We start from the raw sequence: 19,144 nt of genomic DNA on the forward strand, positions 1-19,144 counted from the left end.
TCTGGTTCTATTAAATGTGTTTCTGCTTTACTCCCTCTCCCCTAGATTTGCTCAGTCCTCTAATAAGTCTGAATTATATTGAGTCCAGCTCTGTAACTGGGGTCCCATTTCTGCAGATAGGTTTCCATGATGTTAATGTTTACCTAGATGTCCAAGTATTCACTGACCCTAAAGAATGCCCTGTGTCCCTTCCTGACACTGACCACTTAGCCTGTTAGGTATAGTCTTATTTTTATTTTTGCTATTATTCTTTGCCTGGCAGACTAAACTTTTCCCAGGATGTCAGGTTGATTCTATGCTCATCTTCTTCATGTGTCTGCCCCCCTCCCTCTGCTTTGGGTCCTTCATCTTGATCCTCTGCTGTGCTCTACTGCAGTGGCTCCGGCAACTAGAGACAGTGAAGTGAAAATTTCAAGTGGGGAAATGAGAATAATATATTTGGACAGGAGCCCTTTGAGTACCTGTCCACTGAGACTAGGCAAAGAGTTTCATACTCCGCTGGCTAAAGCCCTTTACCCTCCTACCAAACTCAAACTTTTTGAATAAAGCAATTTAAATTAGTATAATTATCCTGGATACTCCGGAGGAACCCAGGGGTCTGCCACAGTAAATGATTACTCTTCCAGTTTTTCTTAGCCAAGCAAAGATTTGCTGTTATGAAAGTCAATACTTTTTATGAACTCTTTTGATAGGAAGTGGTATTCAATTTTTATGATATAAAATTTCTTTGGTCTTTCTATTTTTTCTGGCTAGTGAAACAATAATCATCACTGAAGCTCTACCATTTATCAGGCTCCACACCAGACCTTTTATATATAAAAACATTTGTCATCCTTCACAGCCACAAGAACCGAAAGGAGCACCACTCAAATTCTACTCTTACAGCAATAAACAAACCCGATGCATTGGATGAAGTGGTATTATGGATAGAAGCACAAATACAATTACCTTTCTATAAAAACAATTAGTATGAAACAGGCTCACTGCTCTGCCTTGGATTTCTTAATTTATTTCTAGCATCTACAGAAAGACTTTTCACCTTTGGCCACATATACGTGTGTGTGTGTGTGTGTGTGTGTGTGTATGTGTGTATTACATACACTTTTAATATTGTTATATTCTATCTGGCATTTCTATGTGCTGTAAAAGATGGATCCTTCCTCACTAGCTCCATCTATCACAGAAACTCAATTTATGCATAAAAATATACAAACAAAACTGACAGCAATCTATACTTACACAATGTTTCCTGACTTCTCCAATCTCTCCTCTAAGATTAGAAGGGTTTAACTTTATTTATATATTAAGATAAAAAATAAGTTGAAACATTTTGCTGTCAGAAAAAGTTGGAAACATTTTCCTACTGGACATATGCTATTGAGGAGACACCGAGGGTGGTGATTCTATACCAACAACACAAGCAAAGATTCTAAATTTTTTAAGATAAAAAAGAATAGGAATGTTTAAAATGTTCTAATATTAATACATACATTCAAAGTTTATTTACTTATGATTTCAATATCCTTACAGGAAGAGTAAGGGCTGAATTAAGTAACTTGTCCGAGGTCAGTACGTGAAAGACAAGGTTAGGAGAGAAAGCGAGCTGCTAAATGCTCTTTCCACAGAGTATATTCGTACTACTCAAACAAAATCTCATCACTCACCAGCTGAAGTTTCTGCAACAATACTGCCAGTTTAACACGAAGATTCTTCAGTTTATCCTCAGTAATTTTTCTTTTTTCTTCACATTGCCCCAGAGAAACCTCATTAAGTACTCCTCTTTTATTTGCTTCATAGATAATGGACTGCATTTTTTTCTTTAGTTCTTTTTCATATTGGACCATGTAAATATTCTGAATCTGGGAATGTTTTTGAAAACAATTTCAGTATTTTTTAAAAATATTACTTTTCTCCCCAATATCACAAGGCAACTTCATATTCCAACTCTGTATATACATTCCAAGTGTCAACTGTATACGTTAAGTGCAACATGTAGTCTAAATTTAAGACATGTTGATACCCTTAAGGAACTTACACTCTTATGGAAGAGGAAGAGAGAGGAGGAAAAATGTACAATATTCCAGTAATTCTAATATTAGAATGCTAGAGGCTTCCCAAGATGGGCTCAGACCCACCTTTGCCTTTAGTACAAAGAAGGAACTCCATAAAGGTTCGATTTGTTCTCCCAATAGTGGTATCAGACTATTCAAGGCACAAAGCGGGTAGGTGTCTGGGACCCTCTCTCCACAGCCCCGGTAACTCACAGGCAATGACAGAACAGCCAGCCACTTGGGGCTGTCTTGGCAGATGATGTAGTGTTATTTATAATTCAAGTCTATAGTGTCTATAAAGCACAGAAGCTATAGTAGGAGGAATTCCTGTTCCTCTCTTTGGATTCCTTATCCTGATATAAGGAGTACAGACAGTTTTGCATATGACCCTTACTAATTCAAGAATCTTGGTTGTTTTCCAAAATCTCATGTTGTGCCTGAGGCACTCATGAGGTACAAAGAGGTAATGGATATGCCAAATGCTTCAAGTTCACCATGACATTAACTGCTCGAATCAACATTTTGAGAGGGCCAAAGGGTTTTCTGATAAAAGAGATACAGGGAAAATCCTATTTTGATAAACATTTGAATGCTTCTGTAATAGGGAGATTTCTGTGTTCTAATATGACTGGGTGGCCAGGAAAATTGTAAGGAAATTTTGTCTTCTGGCCTACCCTACCTATTTCACCACCCCCACCACACTGCCTACATGCAGGCCCTTCCCCGACTGTCCAGATTATCCTCTTTAGCACTCATGGACTTCATGAGTTTCTCTTCCTCCTATAAAATCCTTAAAAGAAGCAAGAAAAACCCCTACATATAGGAAGTTCTATTTATTAAATATTCACTAACTACTTCCTCACTTGAAAGCAATAAAATTTAATTATAGGTGCAAAACACAGTCATTACCCTCAAGAACTTTCTCCTCTACAGCATGAGATAATACAAGTTTGCAAATATTATATCTTATGGGAGAAACAGTGTGGATTATTCATTATGTTAAAGAGAATTCAAGTCCTGACTTAGAGTACTTGACTTGGATTTATGTCTATAACTTACCCCTTGATTGTTTGTACTTTTCATGTACTATTAACTAAAAGACATATTTGGGAGCAGAGACCCAAATTGCCCTCCATATTGGCAAACACTGGCACTGTGTGTGTGTGTGTGTGTGTGTGTGTGTGCGCGCGAGCGCAGTAGTGGTAGGAAGAGGAGGAGGAGGAGGAGGAGGAGGAGGAGGAGGAAGAGTCGTCTTTTAAAAGTGAGACTAAATGTGAGATTTGTAGGCTGCTCTGCAAAGAAATCCTAGATTTTTAGAGTCTTAAACTGCCTTGAAGCTATATGAGGCACCAAGAATTAGACTGAAATCCCTGACCTGGCTCTGCCTACTATTACCTTATTTCCCAAATTCTAGGCTTCATTCTTCTAGGAATACATCTCAAGCTCATTCCTGCCTCAGGCCCATTGCTCTTGCTGCTTTCTCTGTCTGTAAGTTCAACCCAGATCTGCACAAGGCTCACTCCTTGCCTCAGGTCTTTGTTGAAACAACACCTCCTCAGATACTCCTTGCCCATTGTACCTGACATGCCGCCCCAATATATTCATACCACCCCTGTCACAGTTATTTTATGAGACACCAAATCATATGTTTATTTACATGTTTATCATATATCATTATGTGACTCCACATTATGGTTTATTTATACTTTTTTTATCTGTTTCTCCCACTAGAATGTAACCTCTATGTAAAAAAAGATTTGGTTTTGTTTACCTCTGCATTCCCAAGGCCTGGCATGCAGCACTAAATAGTTGGGAGTCAGCATAGCACATATGCAGCACTTATATTGAGGGAATTTCAAACACACAGGACAATCTGCCTCAGAAGCTAGACTAATTCAGAGATCTTGGAGGGGAATCTACTTTTAAATATCTTCAATTCAACCTACAAGTAGTTGATGGCTTGCAACTATGGCCACAGCCACCTCCTTCAGGAAGTTTACTGTAATGCTTTCTGGGGAGGCTGTAGGCAAACCCAGGGAGTGACATCTCCCATGGCATGAAGGTAGAGTGAATAATTCAACTCAGTTGGAATAAGGAGGACAGTGTCACATATAGTTCAGATGTCAACAGCCACTTAATTTTCAGAACTCTGGAATTTTATGACTTTTGCCATCCTGAATGATAAATATCCAGGAAACACATTTTTATAAAAAATAAAAGCAACAATAAAACAAACCAAATCAAAATTAAAGAGAAATATAAAATATGAACAACAACATTACATGAAAATCAAGAATATTGCTATTAGCCATAAAAAGGAACATGTATTGACACATTCGAATGGACCTGAAGTGATGCTGAATGAATAAAGTCAATTGTAAAATAACACACATTGTGTGATTTCATTTCTGTAATATTCCTGTAACGATAAAGTAATAGAGATAGAGAAGAGATTAGTGGTTACCAGGAGTTAGGGGGAGTGGGTGTGACTATAAAAAGGTAGCACAAGGGATATATTTACGGTGATGGGAATTCTGCACCCTGATTTCAGTGGCGGTTATGCAAATCTACACATATAATAAATTGACACAGAACTATATACACACATTGTCCTAATTTCAATGTCCTGGTTTTGCTATTATAATTATACAAAATGTGAGCACTGGAAGAAACTGGATAATGGGTACATGAGACTTCTCTGTACTATTTTTACAACTTCCTATGAATTCATAGTTATTTCAAGATTTAAAAGTAAACAAAACCAAAAAGAAACCCTAACATTATTAACACAGTGTGAGACCAAGGACATTTACATAGCACATCACATTCTAAAGTCAAATTCTGCCTCTCAAAGTTCACTCTTTTGTAAACAGTAAACTATATTCTTTCCAAATACTACACATACACAGTTCAGTTTTCTGGTTTGTTCTTCTGCCTTTCTCTCTCCAGGAGGTTCTGCTAACCTCTCCAGGAAGTTTCTATAAAAGGTAGCAATTTTGACAACTTTTAAAGCTCTAGTAAAAAGATATCTAGTTGTATTAATGTTTTAATTAAGGTGATAGGAGAATTGTAACAAGATGAGAGGCTTAGTTCTGCTGGTTAAACCCACTCTTGCGGAGGTATTTATGGTGGATCAAAAATGGAATTTTTTCCAAACTCCATTAATTCAGAACTGAATTAGGATTTGAAATAAAGGATATTCAACTGAAATTTTAATTTTCTGCCTTGAATTTAAAAAGTCAGAGCTCTAGTAGCTTTGCAGCTCTAGAATCCTAACAAGTCTGTGTAAAGCAAGGAAGGCCTACAGTATCTATCGATTTTATACCATACAAACAGGAATCTTTGTGTAGTGTTTATGTAGGCAGGCACTACAACAGAAACAATAAACTTTGATTCAAAGCACAAATATTAAGATCCAGATACATCCAAAGGTACTGATTGAATGCCACTAGGATGCAGAATTTGACTTATCAAACAAAGAGGATTACTAACTTTAAGGATTCTATAAGCTATTATAAGGTAGAAATTTTAATTACTGCTAAAACAGAATTTTACGTTTCCCTCAGAACACAGAGATGACAAGATTAATTTCACATGGAGAGGCTAGACGATAACATTAAGCTCTATATGGCAGCAGGGTGTGTGTGTGTGTATGTGACAATTTGAATATTATCTGTGGACTGGGAGAGTAGATAAGGGTATTCTGGGGAACAGCAAGGGGGCTAAAGGCTCAGAGGTATACCAGTGTAGGTAGGTTGGAATAACTCTGGGGTACTCATTTTGGGTGGAGCAGATGGCATGCGAGAGGAGAGAATAAAAGATGGTGGTTCTGGTCAGGTGGTATAGGACCATCAATGCCATCATGAATCATCTACTACTATTATGGTAGTTATGAAAACCACTGATGTGGTCCTGGTGAGATAACCAAAGAAGTTTGTGATTAATATAGGGTCCTCCTGTGCTTTCATGTTGCTCTCTTTATGAAAAGTACACATCTTAAAGCACGTTGTATAGAATTCTCCTCTACATGAATTTCAAGAAATGATTTGAATAATTTTTAAAACTATCCACCTAAAGCTACCAATCATTAAGAAAGTCCTTAAGACCAATCAGTTTCATTGTTAGGGAAGTTATGATTCCAATTGTTCTGTGTTTTGCTTGCAACATCTCGGTTTCAATAGGAACTCCTAGTCTCTTGATTGTTTATTTTGCTTTGGTTCTTGGGATCACACTTGCCCTGAATGTTAAAGAGAGTCTACTCATCATCTATGCTAAACCTGTTCATCTTGAATAAACACTTATCTTATTCACTCTGGCCTCCAAGACCCAACAACCTGGTTCCATTACTGATGGTGTAAACACTGGGAAAAATATTTAGAAACAGATATAAAAGGACATATATAAGCTTGGATAAACAGATGTATGAGTCTAATTCTTAGCCAATTACTGAGTTTCACAGCATAAACATTTATTTATTTTTTTCCCCAGGAAATAGATTATTTTTTTCAAGACTGAAAAACACATGAAGATTTCAGATTACTGATTATGCAAAACCCAGTTATAAATCAATATAGTATGAAGTGGTTAGCAAAATTTTTTTCTTCTGATTTTTCAAAAATTTAATCTTTAAAATTTTTATTTATTTATTTTTTTAATTTCAGAATATTATGGGGGTACAAACATTTTGGTTACATGTAATGCCTTTGCCTCGCCCAAGCCAGGGTTAGAAGCATGCCCTTCCCCCATATAGTGTGACCGTCTCCATGAGTTGTGAGTTTACCCCCACCCCCACCTGACCAGCACCCAGTGAATATTAATACTATGCGAGCACTTTAGTGCTTATCAGTTAGTACCAATTTGATGGTGAGTATATGTGGTGCTTGTTTTTCCATTCTTGTGATACCTCACTTTAAAGGATGGACTCAAGCTCTATCCAGGGTAACATAAGAGGTGCTAGATCACGATTGTTTTTTGTAGCTAAGTAGTATTCCATGGTATACGTACAACACATTTTATAAATCCACTCATGTATTGATGGGCACTTGGGTTGTTTCCACATCTTTGCAATTGTGAATTGTGCTGCCATAAACATTTGAGTGCAGATATTTCTATTATAGAATGTCTTTTTTTCCTTTGGGTAAATGCCTAGTAGTGGGATTGCTGGATCAAATGATATTTCTATTTTTAGCTCTTTGAGGTATCTCCAAATTACTTTCCACAGGGGTTGTACTAATTTGCAGTCCCACCAGCAGTGTAAGAGTGTTCCTATCTCTCCACATCCACACCAGCATTTGTTGTTTTGGGACTTTTTGATAAAGGCCTCCTCACTGGAGGTAGGTGGTATCTCATTGCGGTTTTGATCTGCATTTCCCTAATGATTAGAGATGTTGAGCACTTTTTTATATATTTGCTGGCCATTATTCTGTCTTCTTTTGAAAAGTTTCTGTTCACGTCCTTTGCCCATTTATTGATGGGGTTGTTTGATTTTTTTATTACTGATTTTCTTAAGTTCTATATAGATTCTTGTTATCAGCTCTTTATTAGATGGGTAGAAAGCAAATATTTTCTCCCATTCTGTAGGCTGTCTATTTACTCTAATGATAGTTTCCTTGGCTGTGCAAAAGCTTTTTCATTTGATCAGGTCCCATTTATTTATTTTTGTTGCTGCTGTGATTGCTTTGGGGGTCTTCTTCATAAATTCTTTACCTAGGCCGATGTCTAAAAGAGTCTTCCCCACATTTTCTTCCAGAATTCTTAAGGTTTCACGCCTTAGGTTTAAGTCTGTTACCCATTGTGAGTTGCCTTTTGTGAGAGGTTAGAGGTGGGCATCCAGTTTCAATCTTCTGCATGTAGTTATTCAGTTTCTCCAGCACCATCTATTGAACAGAGATTCTTTTCTCTGTAACCAGTAGATGAAGACCTATGGGAAGATCTAGGAACCTTACTGACAGCTCTTCTAACTGACTGCCACAGACTCTCAGTTGGGACAATCAATTCTTGGTGGGGCACTTAGCAAACCCACCTGCCACACACACACCCCCCACATAGAGATTTCATTGTCAGCATCTCCTCCATATATGTCTCATGATGCAATGTCAGGTCTCTAGTAAGTTAAAAATAATTCTTCTACACTAAGAGGCTGAGAAGCTATAATATACTTATTCCAAGTGATACATGAAAACTCTATCACAAGGATGTAATATTAATAAAGATGGGAAAAGTAATATAATGGAAAGAGCTTTGGAGTAGGACAAATCTGGGTTCCAATCTTGAATCTGATGCTTGCTTGCATCATGACATTGGAATATTATCTTTCTGAATCTCCATTTCCTCATTACTGAAATGGAGACAGTGTCACCTACCTCCTGAAGTTGTGAGGGTTAAGTGAGGTAACGTGTAGAAAAGGCCTAGTTCAGTATCTGGCTCTAGTGGCTCTCAATCAATCACGGTTTTATATTAGTTGCTGAAAATAATATTAGTGCCCTAGAATAGGGTTAAAAATATATTGAAAGTAAACTTTGTCTTTTATTCTAGTTAGAGAATGTTAAGAAGTAAGTCCTCAAACCGAAAAATGTTCAATCACTGCTTTTTCAGCAAAACATTATCCAGAAAATAAATAAATTCCCTTTTCAGTTGAACAGTAATGGGGAACTAAGAATTACAATCCCTCTTCATTCTCCATTATTTATCACAGTCCAGTGGGTACTCAGCCAAATACATCAGAGGCAAACCTATCCACAAGGTTGTAAAATTTAGGCACACCCTAAAATTTCAATGCTGTTTGATACAGCCTTTGTAAGAAGGAATCTGGGTTAGGTTCTAGTTTTTATTTCAAGTTTGCTTCATTACATGTCTTTTGAGAATTTACTTCACAATTCTTCTTCACTCACAAAACAAGAATATTCAAATGTACTCCATCACCTACAGAAGACATGAGGCAGTGCCTCTGCTCACAGTTGTGCTTTGCACAACTCCAGAAGGTGCCAGTCATTGCTTAGTCTTTCCAGATTTGCATGTCACTATGACGTTTTCCCAGAAGATGACTGTAAGCATAAGCACGTGGAAGAAGATGCTAATGTTTGTGCTAATGATAACAGCTGGGGGACAGGTTTGAGAAAACACAGGTAAAGTGTCAACAAAGACCACAACAGCGGCCATCCTGGCTCCAGCATTAATCCCATACATCAGCTTGGCCAAGTTCACATCTTGGAGTCCCAGTTCTTTTGAGTGTGAAGTAAGAGAGTTGAAGGCATATGATTTTTTTGAGATTTCTGTAGCAGAACTGAAGCACACTCTGGACTCTTCCCCTTCCTCCCCAGGAAATCTTTAAGGACTAGATACACAGCATTATGATCGTTAAAAAAAAAATCTACCCAGAGAGATAGAAAGGTTGAAAGGAAACATACAAAAATATTAATATCAGTGATCTTGGGATAGTTTGGGACTCTGAATGAATTTCTTTAAATTCTTTTTACTTCTTATATTAGCATTAATTACTTTTATAAATACTTTTGTAATGGAAAAATCATTAACTTAAAAAACTGTTGATAAAGTAAAAAAAAATCTCAGAGAGATATCAAATTGTCTGAAATAATTTAAAATAATCTACAAACAATTTCTGCTTTAGTCTAGTGTTTTGAGGATTCAGTGAATATATTTCTTAAAGACTTATGTCATGTTTCTTTTTCAAAATATAATCCTACTCCAAGGGTTTTACAAGCTTTGTATGGTGGAAACATTTGTATGTTAAAATTCAAAAAGCTGTTGCTTTATGACATCTGATACGCTACACATTAATCTAAGTCTTGATAAGTGAATGCAAATTTGATTTCTTTCCAAATCTAACATTTGGAAATGTATATTATTTCTCTTTTGAAACATAGGCCCATTTAGAATATAAATTCCTATATTGAAAAGAAGCTTACCTGGTCGAAACACATTTTCAGCTTTTTGTTTGTCAGCTCTGGGCATTGCTCCAGCTGTTCTCATAAATGATAATAGAACAGGATATTAACTTTTAGAGAATGAGCTGTCTACAACAGAGTTATATCATGCAAACATCTAGTATAAAAAAACATCAAAGCCTAGAACTGGCTAACGTTGGTACTGTGGGCCTTTTAAGCTTGGGTCTAATTAAATTAATTAACTAAATTATACCTCCCTTCATTCCAAAAAAAAGGATTAAGGCAGCTTACATAAATAAATACAGCATTGTTAAAAAAAAATTTGCAGATAAAAAAAGCAAGGTGAAGGAAAATTAAAAGATAACATAATAAATATTCAAAGGGAGATATCAAGAAGGCGGCTAGAGTCTGGATTTCTTGGAAGGGTGTGCCCCCGAGATAGGGAAGTCATGGCATGTGGGGTAGTATTTAAAGTCAGAGATTAGATGAAGTCACCTAGAAGCAGCATGTAATGGAGAGAAGAAAGTGGTCCAGGAAGGAGCCCTCAGACATGCCAACATTCAGAAACCAAGTAGAATAGGTGGTGCCATAAAGAAGATGGGAGGGAGGGAAATCAGAAAATGGGAAATGTGTGTCATGGAAGCTACACAAAGAAAGGGCATCAGAAGGAGAAATGTGGTCAACTGGGTTGATGGCCTTGGAAAGGTCAGGTCTGGCAGGAAGTGACTACTGCATTTGTCAGTGCAGAGGTCACTGGTGGCCCTGATGACAACAGTCCAAGTTATGCAGAGGAGTCGGAAGCCCCATAGAAGAGGATGAGGTGAGAGTAGAAGGCAAAGAAGTAGAAAAAATGAATATTGACTGGAAAATTAGGGATTTCACCTCGGATTAGATGGAGGCATATGGCACCTCTGTAACAATAATTCATGCTCTTTTCACTGATAGCCTTTCCATAGGCATCCATGATTTCCACGAGCAACCCTGAACAAGGAGGTGGAGAAGGAGACCTCCCACCCTTCCACACCAGGCAGGTGGCTCTTCCCCTCCACTTCCACGAGAAGCTCTGCTTGGCCTCAGGTCTGTGCATCTCACTCAGTTTCACCAGAGCCCTGCAGAGACTAAGCCGCTTGGGCACTACCCGCTGTTACTTAAGCATGGCCTATGGACCTGAGGCTCACCCTCTGTACCCCAGGGAGCAGATCAAAGTTTTCCTTCCAATCATATTGGGTACTGTCCCTGACAGCAGATTTGGTGAATACAATTTTCTTCATCTATCCCAGTGATGTTTTAGTGATACTAGTAAGACTAGTGCTTTGGGCACCTAATGTAGCTGACCTACCCAATCCTCAGCTCAGCTCACCACAGGTGGCCGATAACATATATCTAGGGAATAGAAACTCTATTTTTGGTGAGGGGAAGGGAGGTCAGGGACTATATCATGCTACTCTTCATATCTGCAACTGACTGTCTCAGTCTGTAAGATTTTCTCCACCTTATTTAGCCCATGGCCACAATGATTTCAAATGCAGCTTTAATCCTGAATCACCCATTTGGTATGAAGATCCCCATCTTCATTTACTTAAACCATGTGTCCTCTTACTGGTAACATTTTACATTTTTCTACACTGAAGATTAAATTCAGGCAATTCTATCACTCCCTCAGAGTTGAAAAGAACCAGCTCACCTCAGAACTTGCTACAAGTTCTTCCACAGATGTATAGTCAAATTCTGATGGTAGCTGATACTCAGGAAAAAAATACAGAAGAATCTCCCTAGGAATAAAAGCACAGCAGAAATGGGAATATACCAGGACAGCAGAGGTAGCACTCACCTGTCAGAACTGGGCTCATCCGCTAAGTATTAAACATCCTGACAAAGACATTAGTTTCCCCCAAATATTTTGTTTTTACCATTGGCATCAAACTGTTCTTCAGAAAGCATGGACTGGGGAGACTGGGTATGGCCATAAAAGGTCAAGAGAAGGGACCCCTGTAGTGACAGAACTGTTCCGTATCTTGGCTGCGTCAGTGTTAATATCCTGATTGGGAAACTGTTCTATAGTTTCGTAAGGTGTTACAACTGGGGAAAACTGGGTAAAGGGTAGGGGGATCTCTGCATTACTTTGTACAACTGCATGTGAATATACATTTATCTCAAAATAAAAAGTTTATTGAAAAGAAAAAAAAGAACATGAAAGAAACCAACCAACTAACCAACCTCACAGTGCCTAGCAATCCATGACCAACCAGTTCAAAAAAGCCCTGCATCTGCCTGAGTGTTCTATTCTACAGAGATCTCAGCATTGCAAACTTTCTGGAAGAAAACAGGCTGACGATAGACTTACTTATTTCCTAAGAAAACCAAAGAGTTTAAGTCTCCAGAGTATTTTTTCATCAGGGACTCCAGGACGACTCCTAGAAATCATACGTGGACCCTGCTCTTTCCAAATAGCAGTGGTCACTGTTCTGACAGGTGCTTCATTTTGCCAACAGGCAATAGCACCCATCTTTTCTATTGTGACAGCTTTTCTAGGATTAATCACCTATATGACACATATTTCATTCCTGGGAAAATATGAAATCTAGAAATTTATAGTCACCACATCTTAAAAGTATATTGTGTTTTTATGCGGAAGTGTTCCAAGAGCCTAATGTATATTATCTGAGGAACTTACAAATTTTTTTCAGTTGTAAAATAATATGGTGTATCAAAAACAAAGCAGCTTTTTCTTATACAATTTACCTTCCTAGTATTGTGTGTATATTATTTGTATTCATATTCAGGTAGAGTTTCAAAGGGAATCAAACCAAAAAGTTAAAAATTTTCAGCATTGCCTAAACATTAAATATAACACACGTACCCCCCTGAGAATTATTTCCCTGGCTAGTAAGAAGATGAACAAGGTGGAATTGGGATAAAAAGGGACTCCCAGGAATATGAGATGAGAAGAAATCAGATAGCATAGAATGCAACTGGATGAAAGTGGAGTCCCTGGGAAAGGGAACCTTGGTCAACCTTATGGCTGGATTGTCGGGGCAGGAAGGGCGAGAGATCTTCCGTACAAACCAACCCTGCTTTTCTCCAAATCCAGTCTCCCTTCTCCCACCACAGGGTTGAAACCTCTTCTGAGCATTGGTCCTTTCCAGCTTGAGTATAAATTCTTTTGTGTTTAAATCTCAAGCAAATCAGCAGTCCTCTAAGAAGGTACTCTTAGATAACGGATATTAGATGGTGGTGGCATTTTCTGGGAAGTGGAAGAAGGTGAAGGGGCAGGTTGGGACAAGAAAAAGTTCTAGATTATTCTCAATCTGTGGTGTCACTGCTTCAAAATCTACCCTAAACATCAATTATTGTCTGAATAATGTCTCACTCTTATACTATTATTTCTAAAAATAGATACTATGAGAAAGATAATATTTTAAAATTAAACACAATTTCATGTAAGGGCTTTACTGAAATCACACCAGCTGTTTTCATTTTGTATTTTCTCAGTCTCATTAATTCCACAGATATTCCTTGGACCCCTACTAAAATATCACTTTTGCTCTGTGGTGCCTGAGAGAGCCTCGCATCGTGCACCCCCTGCTAGGAACCCGATACCTTCTTACTGCACTGATTCAACCTTGTGGGGAACACAGACAAGAAAGCAGGCTATTCCAATACCATGCGATAAATGCTCAGAGGCGAAAGAGAATGATACACCATGGGTACCAAAAGGAGAGGCCCTAACTCATATTTGGGGATCCTCAAAGGAAGAATAGGAGTAAACCAAGTGTATGGGGGGCATGCGAAGGAAGTAGTCTAGGCGATCTGCACTACACACCCAGGAATTGAGTATGCATTGGTAAAATATAAGGTCCCTGGGTCAGATCCAATTACCTTTTATAAAGTGCTAGAAATGTGTCAAGTGCTGCTATATGTTTTAGATGCATAATTTCATGTTATCTTTATGGAAACTCTTTGATTGAGGAGTTATTTCTATTTAGACCTCTGTGGTTTCCTGGCTATTAAAGTCACCCCACCATCAGGCCCAACCAGGGTCCTTGTACCCTCCTGTTTCTATCTCCTTCTTGGGCTCCCTGGTATTTAGTCTTTTGTTCTCTTCTACATCAAGTTGTTGCTAAATAACTTCTCCTTTGGAGATTTTGTCCCACAAGACTAACTAGAGAAGATGACAAATTATCCAGCAACGTGCAGTCTCTAAACACAAACACACAGAACTTTTCCTTTTCCTGCAAAATTAATTCAGGAAAACTATTAGATGTTACAAAAAATGTAAGATACCAAAATCTTACATGCAGGTTCTGACTGTAGATGTTTAAGAACTCTTAAGAAATTCCTTCAGTTATTGTCTTGAGTCCCTTTCTTCAATGACACCTTCTTTTGTTCCTGAGGGTGTATCTTATCAAACCTCTCTTTAGCCTAAAACTTGAGGTTTCCTTTAGGACATCGTAATCCTCTCATCCATAAAGGGCATTTCAAGGAGGTGGGCCAGGAGGCACAAAGTGTACAAACTATATGAATAAACCAGTGCTCATTCACTACCATTCACTGAATCAAGTAGATGCTATGCATTTTGGGGGACTCCTGAACCAAGAGCTGCCATTTCAATGGGACTCTTGTCCCACCTATGAACAGCCCTTCCCTTGAAGCATTTACTCAAATGCTTCAAATTATCCCAGAATCGACAATAAAATCAGGAATTTGTCTTTGTTTCACACTGGCTCTCTTTTCAAGAATTTAAGAAATAAATATTCTAAACATCTCTTCCAAAGTTACTACTTGCATCCAGGACCTTGTCTATGATGCCTATCTCTACTGCATTTCTGTAGAATCTATATCCATATCTGTAAGTCTGAATTGGAAGTTTTTAGGGAATTCAACTAGGTGAGCTAAAACACTGTATCAGCACTTTCTCTATAAATGATGGCCAAGCTTTGGAAAGTTTCAGCTGAGGGACATTTCCCTTTGACTCCATAGTTATATCCCTTTGTCAACAAAGTCATTTTTCATGAAGAGAAGTCTCTGCACTAACACAACTTCACTCTTTCTAGATATGGTAGACATGGGCGGGGGTCTATACAGGTGCCTGGTCATTCACTTTTCTTTTAAACAATAACCCAGTTAATTAGCTTAGTCCTGGCTAAGGAGAAGAACAAGTTTCCTATTGGAGGTTGATCAAAACTCTCTTCTTCAACCCAGTGAAAAACTAGGATACAATGGAAATGGCGTGGCTCTGCTTTCTAAAACTAGAAATCCAATAATGGTTTCTGGCAGACCTCAATTGCTAGTGTATGTATTTTCGTGGCCTTTTCTTTTGCTTTAGCAACCGGCAGAAACCTTAAAGAGTGACTTTAAAAAAAAACTTATTATTGTTATTTTTAAAAATTAAAGATAACACAAAGCATGCTTGTGCTTTTATAGAGTTGAAATAAATGAAATCTGCCTTATCAAGTTTATACACACAACAATAAACTGAAACAAGGCATTATAATTCAACAGTTAAAAGCAAGGACTGTGAGGCCAGACTGCCAGGATTCAAATACCAGCTCTACCACTTAAGAGTTATATAATGCTGGGAAAATTATTACTTAGCCTCTACATATTTCATCTGTAAAATGGGAATGATAAAAGTATCTATTTATAGGATTGTCGTAATATTTGAATGAGTTAACATATGTAAAACCCTTAGGACAGTGCCTAACACAGTTATTTATATAACAAATATGTATTATTAATACTATTGCTGTTATTATTATTATTGAAAGTGATTTGAAATTTGATACTAGTCCAATATTTAGGGCCATTTGATAAAATTTAATAGTATGGATCCCAGTTCAGCTTATTGACCACTAACTTAACACAAACTTAGCCACACCTCAATATTTGAAAATATTTTTATATCCAACAATACCATTCACTGCTTTTTACATTAATCTCTTTCAATTTAAAGTATTTTTTAAAAATATATACTGATGTATGTTAGCCATGGTATGGGGATTAAATAAACTAATACACATAAAACAGGAAATAACGTAAGTCAGGAAAATGCTAAACTGAACATAATCAGGTAATAAAAACTACATTTTTAATTAATTTACTCAGCATTAGTTAAAGAGAGGTAGGCCAACCCTACTTTGGCATTGTGGGAAGAGGTAAAGATAGCGTCATGTCCAAAGTGAACCAAGCAGCAGCAACACTCTATACACTTAAAAGATCTCTCACTATTCTCTTTACCATGTGACAGGCAAGGTAGATATGGTGAACGATTCTGGATATAAAACCACCATGCCTTCACATGATACACAGCCAGCCACAATCTTCATGCCTTGAGGAATTTAAAGTCTAGTTAATTCAAGGAATAACATGTGGATCAGATATAAAATAGTGAATAGCACAGTACAAAAAACCAAAAACAAATACCTAACAAAGAAAACAAGAAATCTGTTTTCACTGGTGCAATGTGAGAAAACATACTACATGTTGCTGAAGGCAAAAAAGAAAATTGGTAAGATGAGGAGCTCATTTTGTTTCTGCTAACGCCTTATGTTCTGTTTTTTTCTGAAGAATATTTTTTATAAAACAATCACCACAGAAAACATAATCTGGTACAGAAAGAACAGATACAGTAACATACTCGGCTTTCGGAATGCTCAGCTGATAACAGCATGATGATTCTAAGCTTTAAAATAAAGAGTCTACGTGTTCATTAGGGAGCTGGTTCCTGGGAAACTTTAATTTTCTATCGATGCCTAATGACAGAAGTGGATGCACTTTAAAGCCTTCGTACTCTCACTCAGACTTTCCCCTCTTTGATCACATATAACCCATTAAAATGAATAGAAATGCTACACTTAGAGGAAGAACAAAAATTAGCCAAGTAGACATAAGGAAAATGATGAATTTGAAAAAGGAAGTTTATCTAACTGGAAAAGAAATTTAAGCAGCATCCAAACTCCACTGCCACACACTCAGAAAGGTTTCTCCAGGTCTCAAAGTGTGGAGAGAGGGAAACACATACACCGTATGTGGTTAACGGTGTGGGATTCCAAATCAGGGGGCCTGGGCTTACGCCCCAGCCCTGTCCTTAGTAGTCATATAATTATCCATATGACTTGCAATGTGTTACTTAGTTTCTCTAGGTTTCAGTTTCCTCATTTATTAAAAAATACCAACTTTGTAAGTTTGTAAGAATAAGGAATTAATTTACAAAAAATATTTGGGTGAATGCCTGAAGTACAATAAAGGCTCAAAAATGATTATTGTTATCAAGTAGGCCTGGTTCACCCATAGCAATGCCCCAATTATTGGATATGTGGTCATATTTTAATAATATTAACATATTTACTCAAATATATACAAGCACACACATATATAATTTACTACATACTACCATGCCTTAGTCACCAACTAATAGGCCTGAATCTTAGAACCAGTAAGTAACATACCAGGATTCAAGTTTATGGCTACCCAATTTCGAAGCTGAGGACCTTAAATACTACTTCTGGAAAAATACTGACAGAGGGTAAGAAACCAGTTGGAGAATCCCCAGTTCTTTAGGAATTATACTGTAGATCACAGCAGTATGATACTAACACATCCATCCAGACCATCAGACAAGCGGCCTTTTTCAACCTCATCATGCCTGTACAAGCCTGAGGTCTGGCCTGTTTCTATTCCATTTCCAGGCTACCGTGAGCTTGCCAACCCAAGCACTATGGCAGATATGCTGGTGAGAACTTCATGTTCAGGGATGAGGCATCTGGCTTCATTGCTCTGTCAACAACTTGTCTTTGGATCCCTAGGGTCATTAGTGAAAATGGGTCCCCATGCAAAGGCCAAGGTGGATCCATCCACATATAACCAAGAGTGCTTCCTCTCTCCTGGGGCAGGACTGGTGTTAGGCCTGAGTCCCAGAGGGTAGCAGGAGGGGTCCTATGGCCATGTAATAATCACAGCCCTGCAGCCCTGGATGCCGCAGCAAGCCCAGGGCAGCTGCAGAATTGTGCTCATGTCTCCAGGTCTTAGCGGTCTCCTCTCACAAATAGGACCATAGCTTGGGCCTTACTGGAAACTGTAGCCCCCTATATACATGATCTACCTCCACCTTTCTCTTAGTCCCTACCTGATTCTACTCTTTGAGAAGTCTTATTTTCAGTAAGATTCTGTCAGTCACTGATGAGAACATCAAGGTAATCGTCCTAAGAAAAAATACGATTCCATCTAGGGCATGTTGTGTGTTCTGCTGCCAAGAGTCTCTTACCCACACAGGCCTCTCAAAACCCAACAAGAGTCTGGGAACCCCAACAAAACCAACGAAGTGCGCTAATTTAGTGGTGCTCTTTGGGCTGCCCTACCCTCTTGTATGACACCTATTGGCGAACACTCTTCCGTACACAGACTTCTCTGACTTGATTGGAGAGCTCCCTCCTATCATCAGTCCCTATTTAGAAATAGCCTAAATCCTGGACTTTATCCCCTCCCCGTCTCTATACTTTGAGAGCTGAGACCCAGACATCTAAATTCCTCAAATATTCATGTGCACAAATGTTAACATTCCACACTGAACAAAAAATTAAAACTCAGCTTCCCTTACTAAGTTCAGTATCTAAAACTAAAAAAACAGACTCTGTAAAAGGCCACACAAATGTCATGAGAGTCTTCGTGAGGAAAAATAAAGTAACGAGGAAAATTCAGTAGGAATTCTTTATTACTTTCAAGAGAGGACTTACATGCACCATATTGCCGGACCACATAACAACAGGCAGTTAGCGACTGGGGTTCTATTTCAAGGGACATTTAACCGGTAGTACATCTAAATCAGCATTGTTAGGAGACAAGTCATAAAGTCATTCTACTGATGTTACTACTCAGTAGAAAAACAAAACACAAAACAAAACAAGAGTTGTCATGGCTTTGAAAGTTCAACAAAGCATGTAGAAATATGTGAGTAATATCTTTACCTTAAATTGGACATCAGTTTTCTTACTGTTTCCTTGACAGACGTGCTTTGAAAAGACGTCAGCGAAGAAGCAACTTTACAACTGCCACTCACACCAACTCTGTCTTTGTGTTCAGAACTTAGATTTACAACTTCCATTGGCACACTGGTTTATAATTTCAAAGTAGGAATGATATTAGATATTAATAATTTCAGGAGCATTAATATACAAGTGAAATTTTAATATA

The 19,144-nt window shown here is 37.9% G+C and overlaps 1 protein-coding gene across 1 annotated transcript in view; it reads right to left on the reverse strand.

Moving 5' to 3' along the window:
• Positions 1-19,144, reverse strand: part of MORC1 (MORC family CW-type zinc finger 1) — a 158,049-nt gene that overhangs the window by 893 nt on the left and 138,012 nt on the right. The window contains 4 exon segments of the mRNA XM_069471966.1: positions 1,665-1,859; positions 9,977-10,030; positions 11,640-11,727; positions 18,919-19,062. Of these exon segments, the coding sequence (XP_069328067.1) occupies positions 1,665-1,859; positions 9,977-10,030; positions 11,640-11,727; positions 18,919-19,062 (481 nt within the window).

The sequence above is a fragment of the Eulemur rufifrons genome, chromosome 7 (assembly GCF_041146395.1).
Source record: "Eulemur rufifrons isolate Redbay chromosome 7, OSU_ERuf_1, whole genome shotgun sequence".
NCBI lineage: Eukaryota > Metazoa > Chordata > Mammalia > Primates > Lemuridae > Eulemur > Eulemur rufifrons.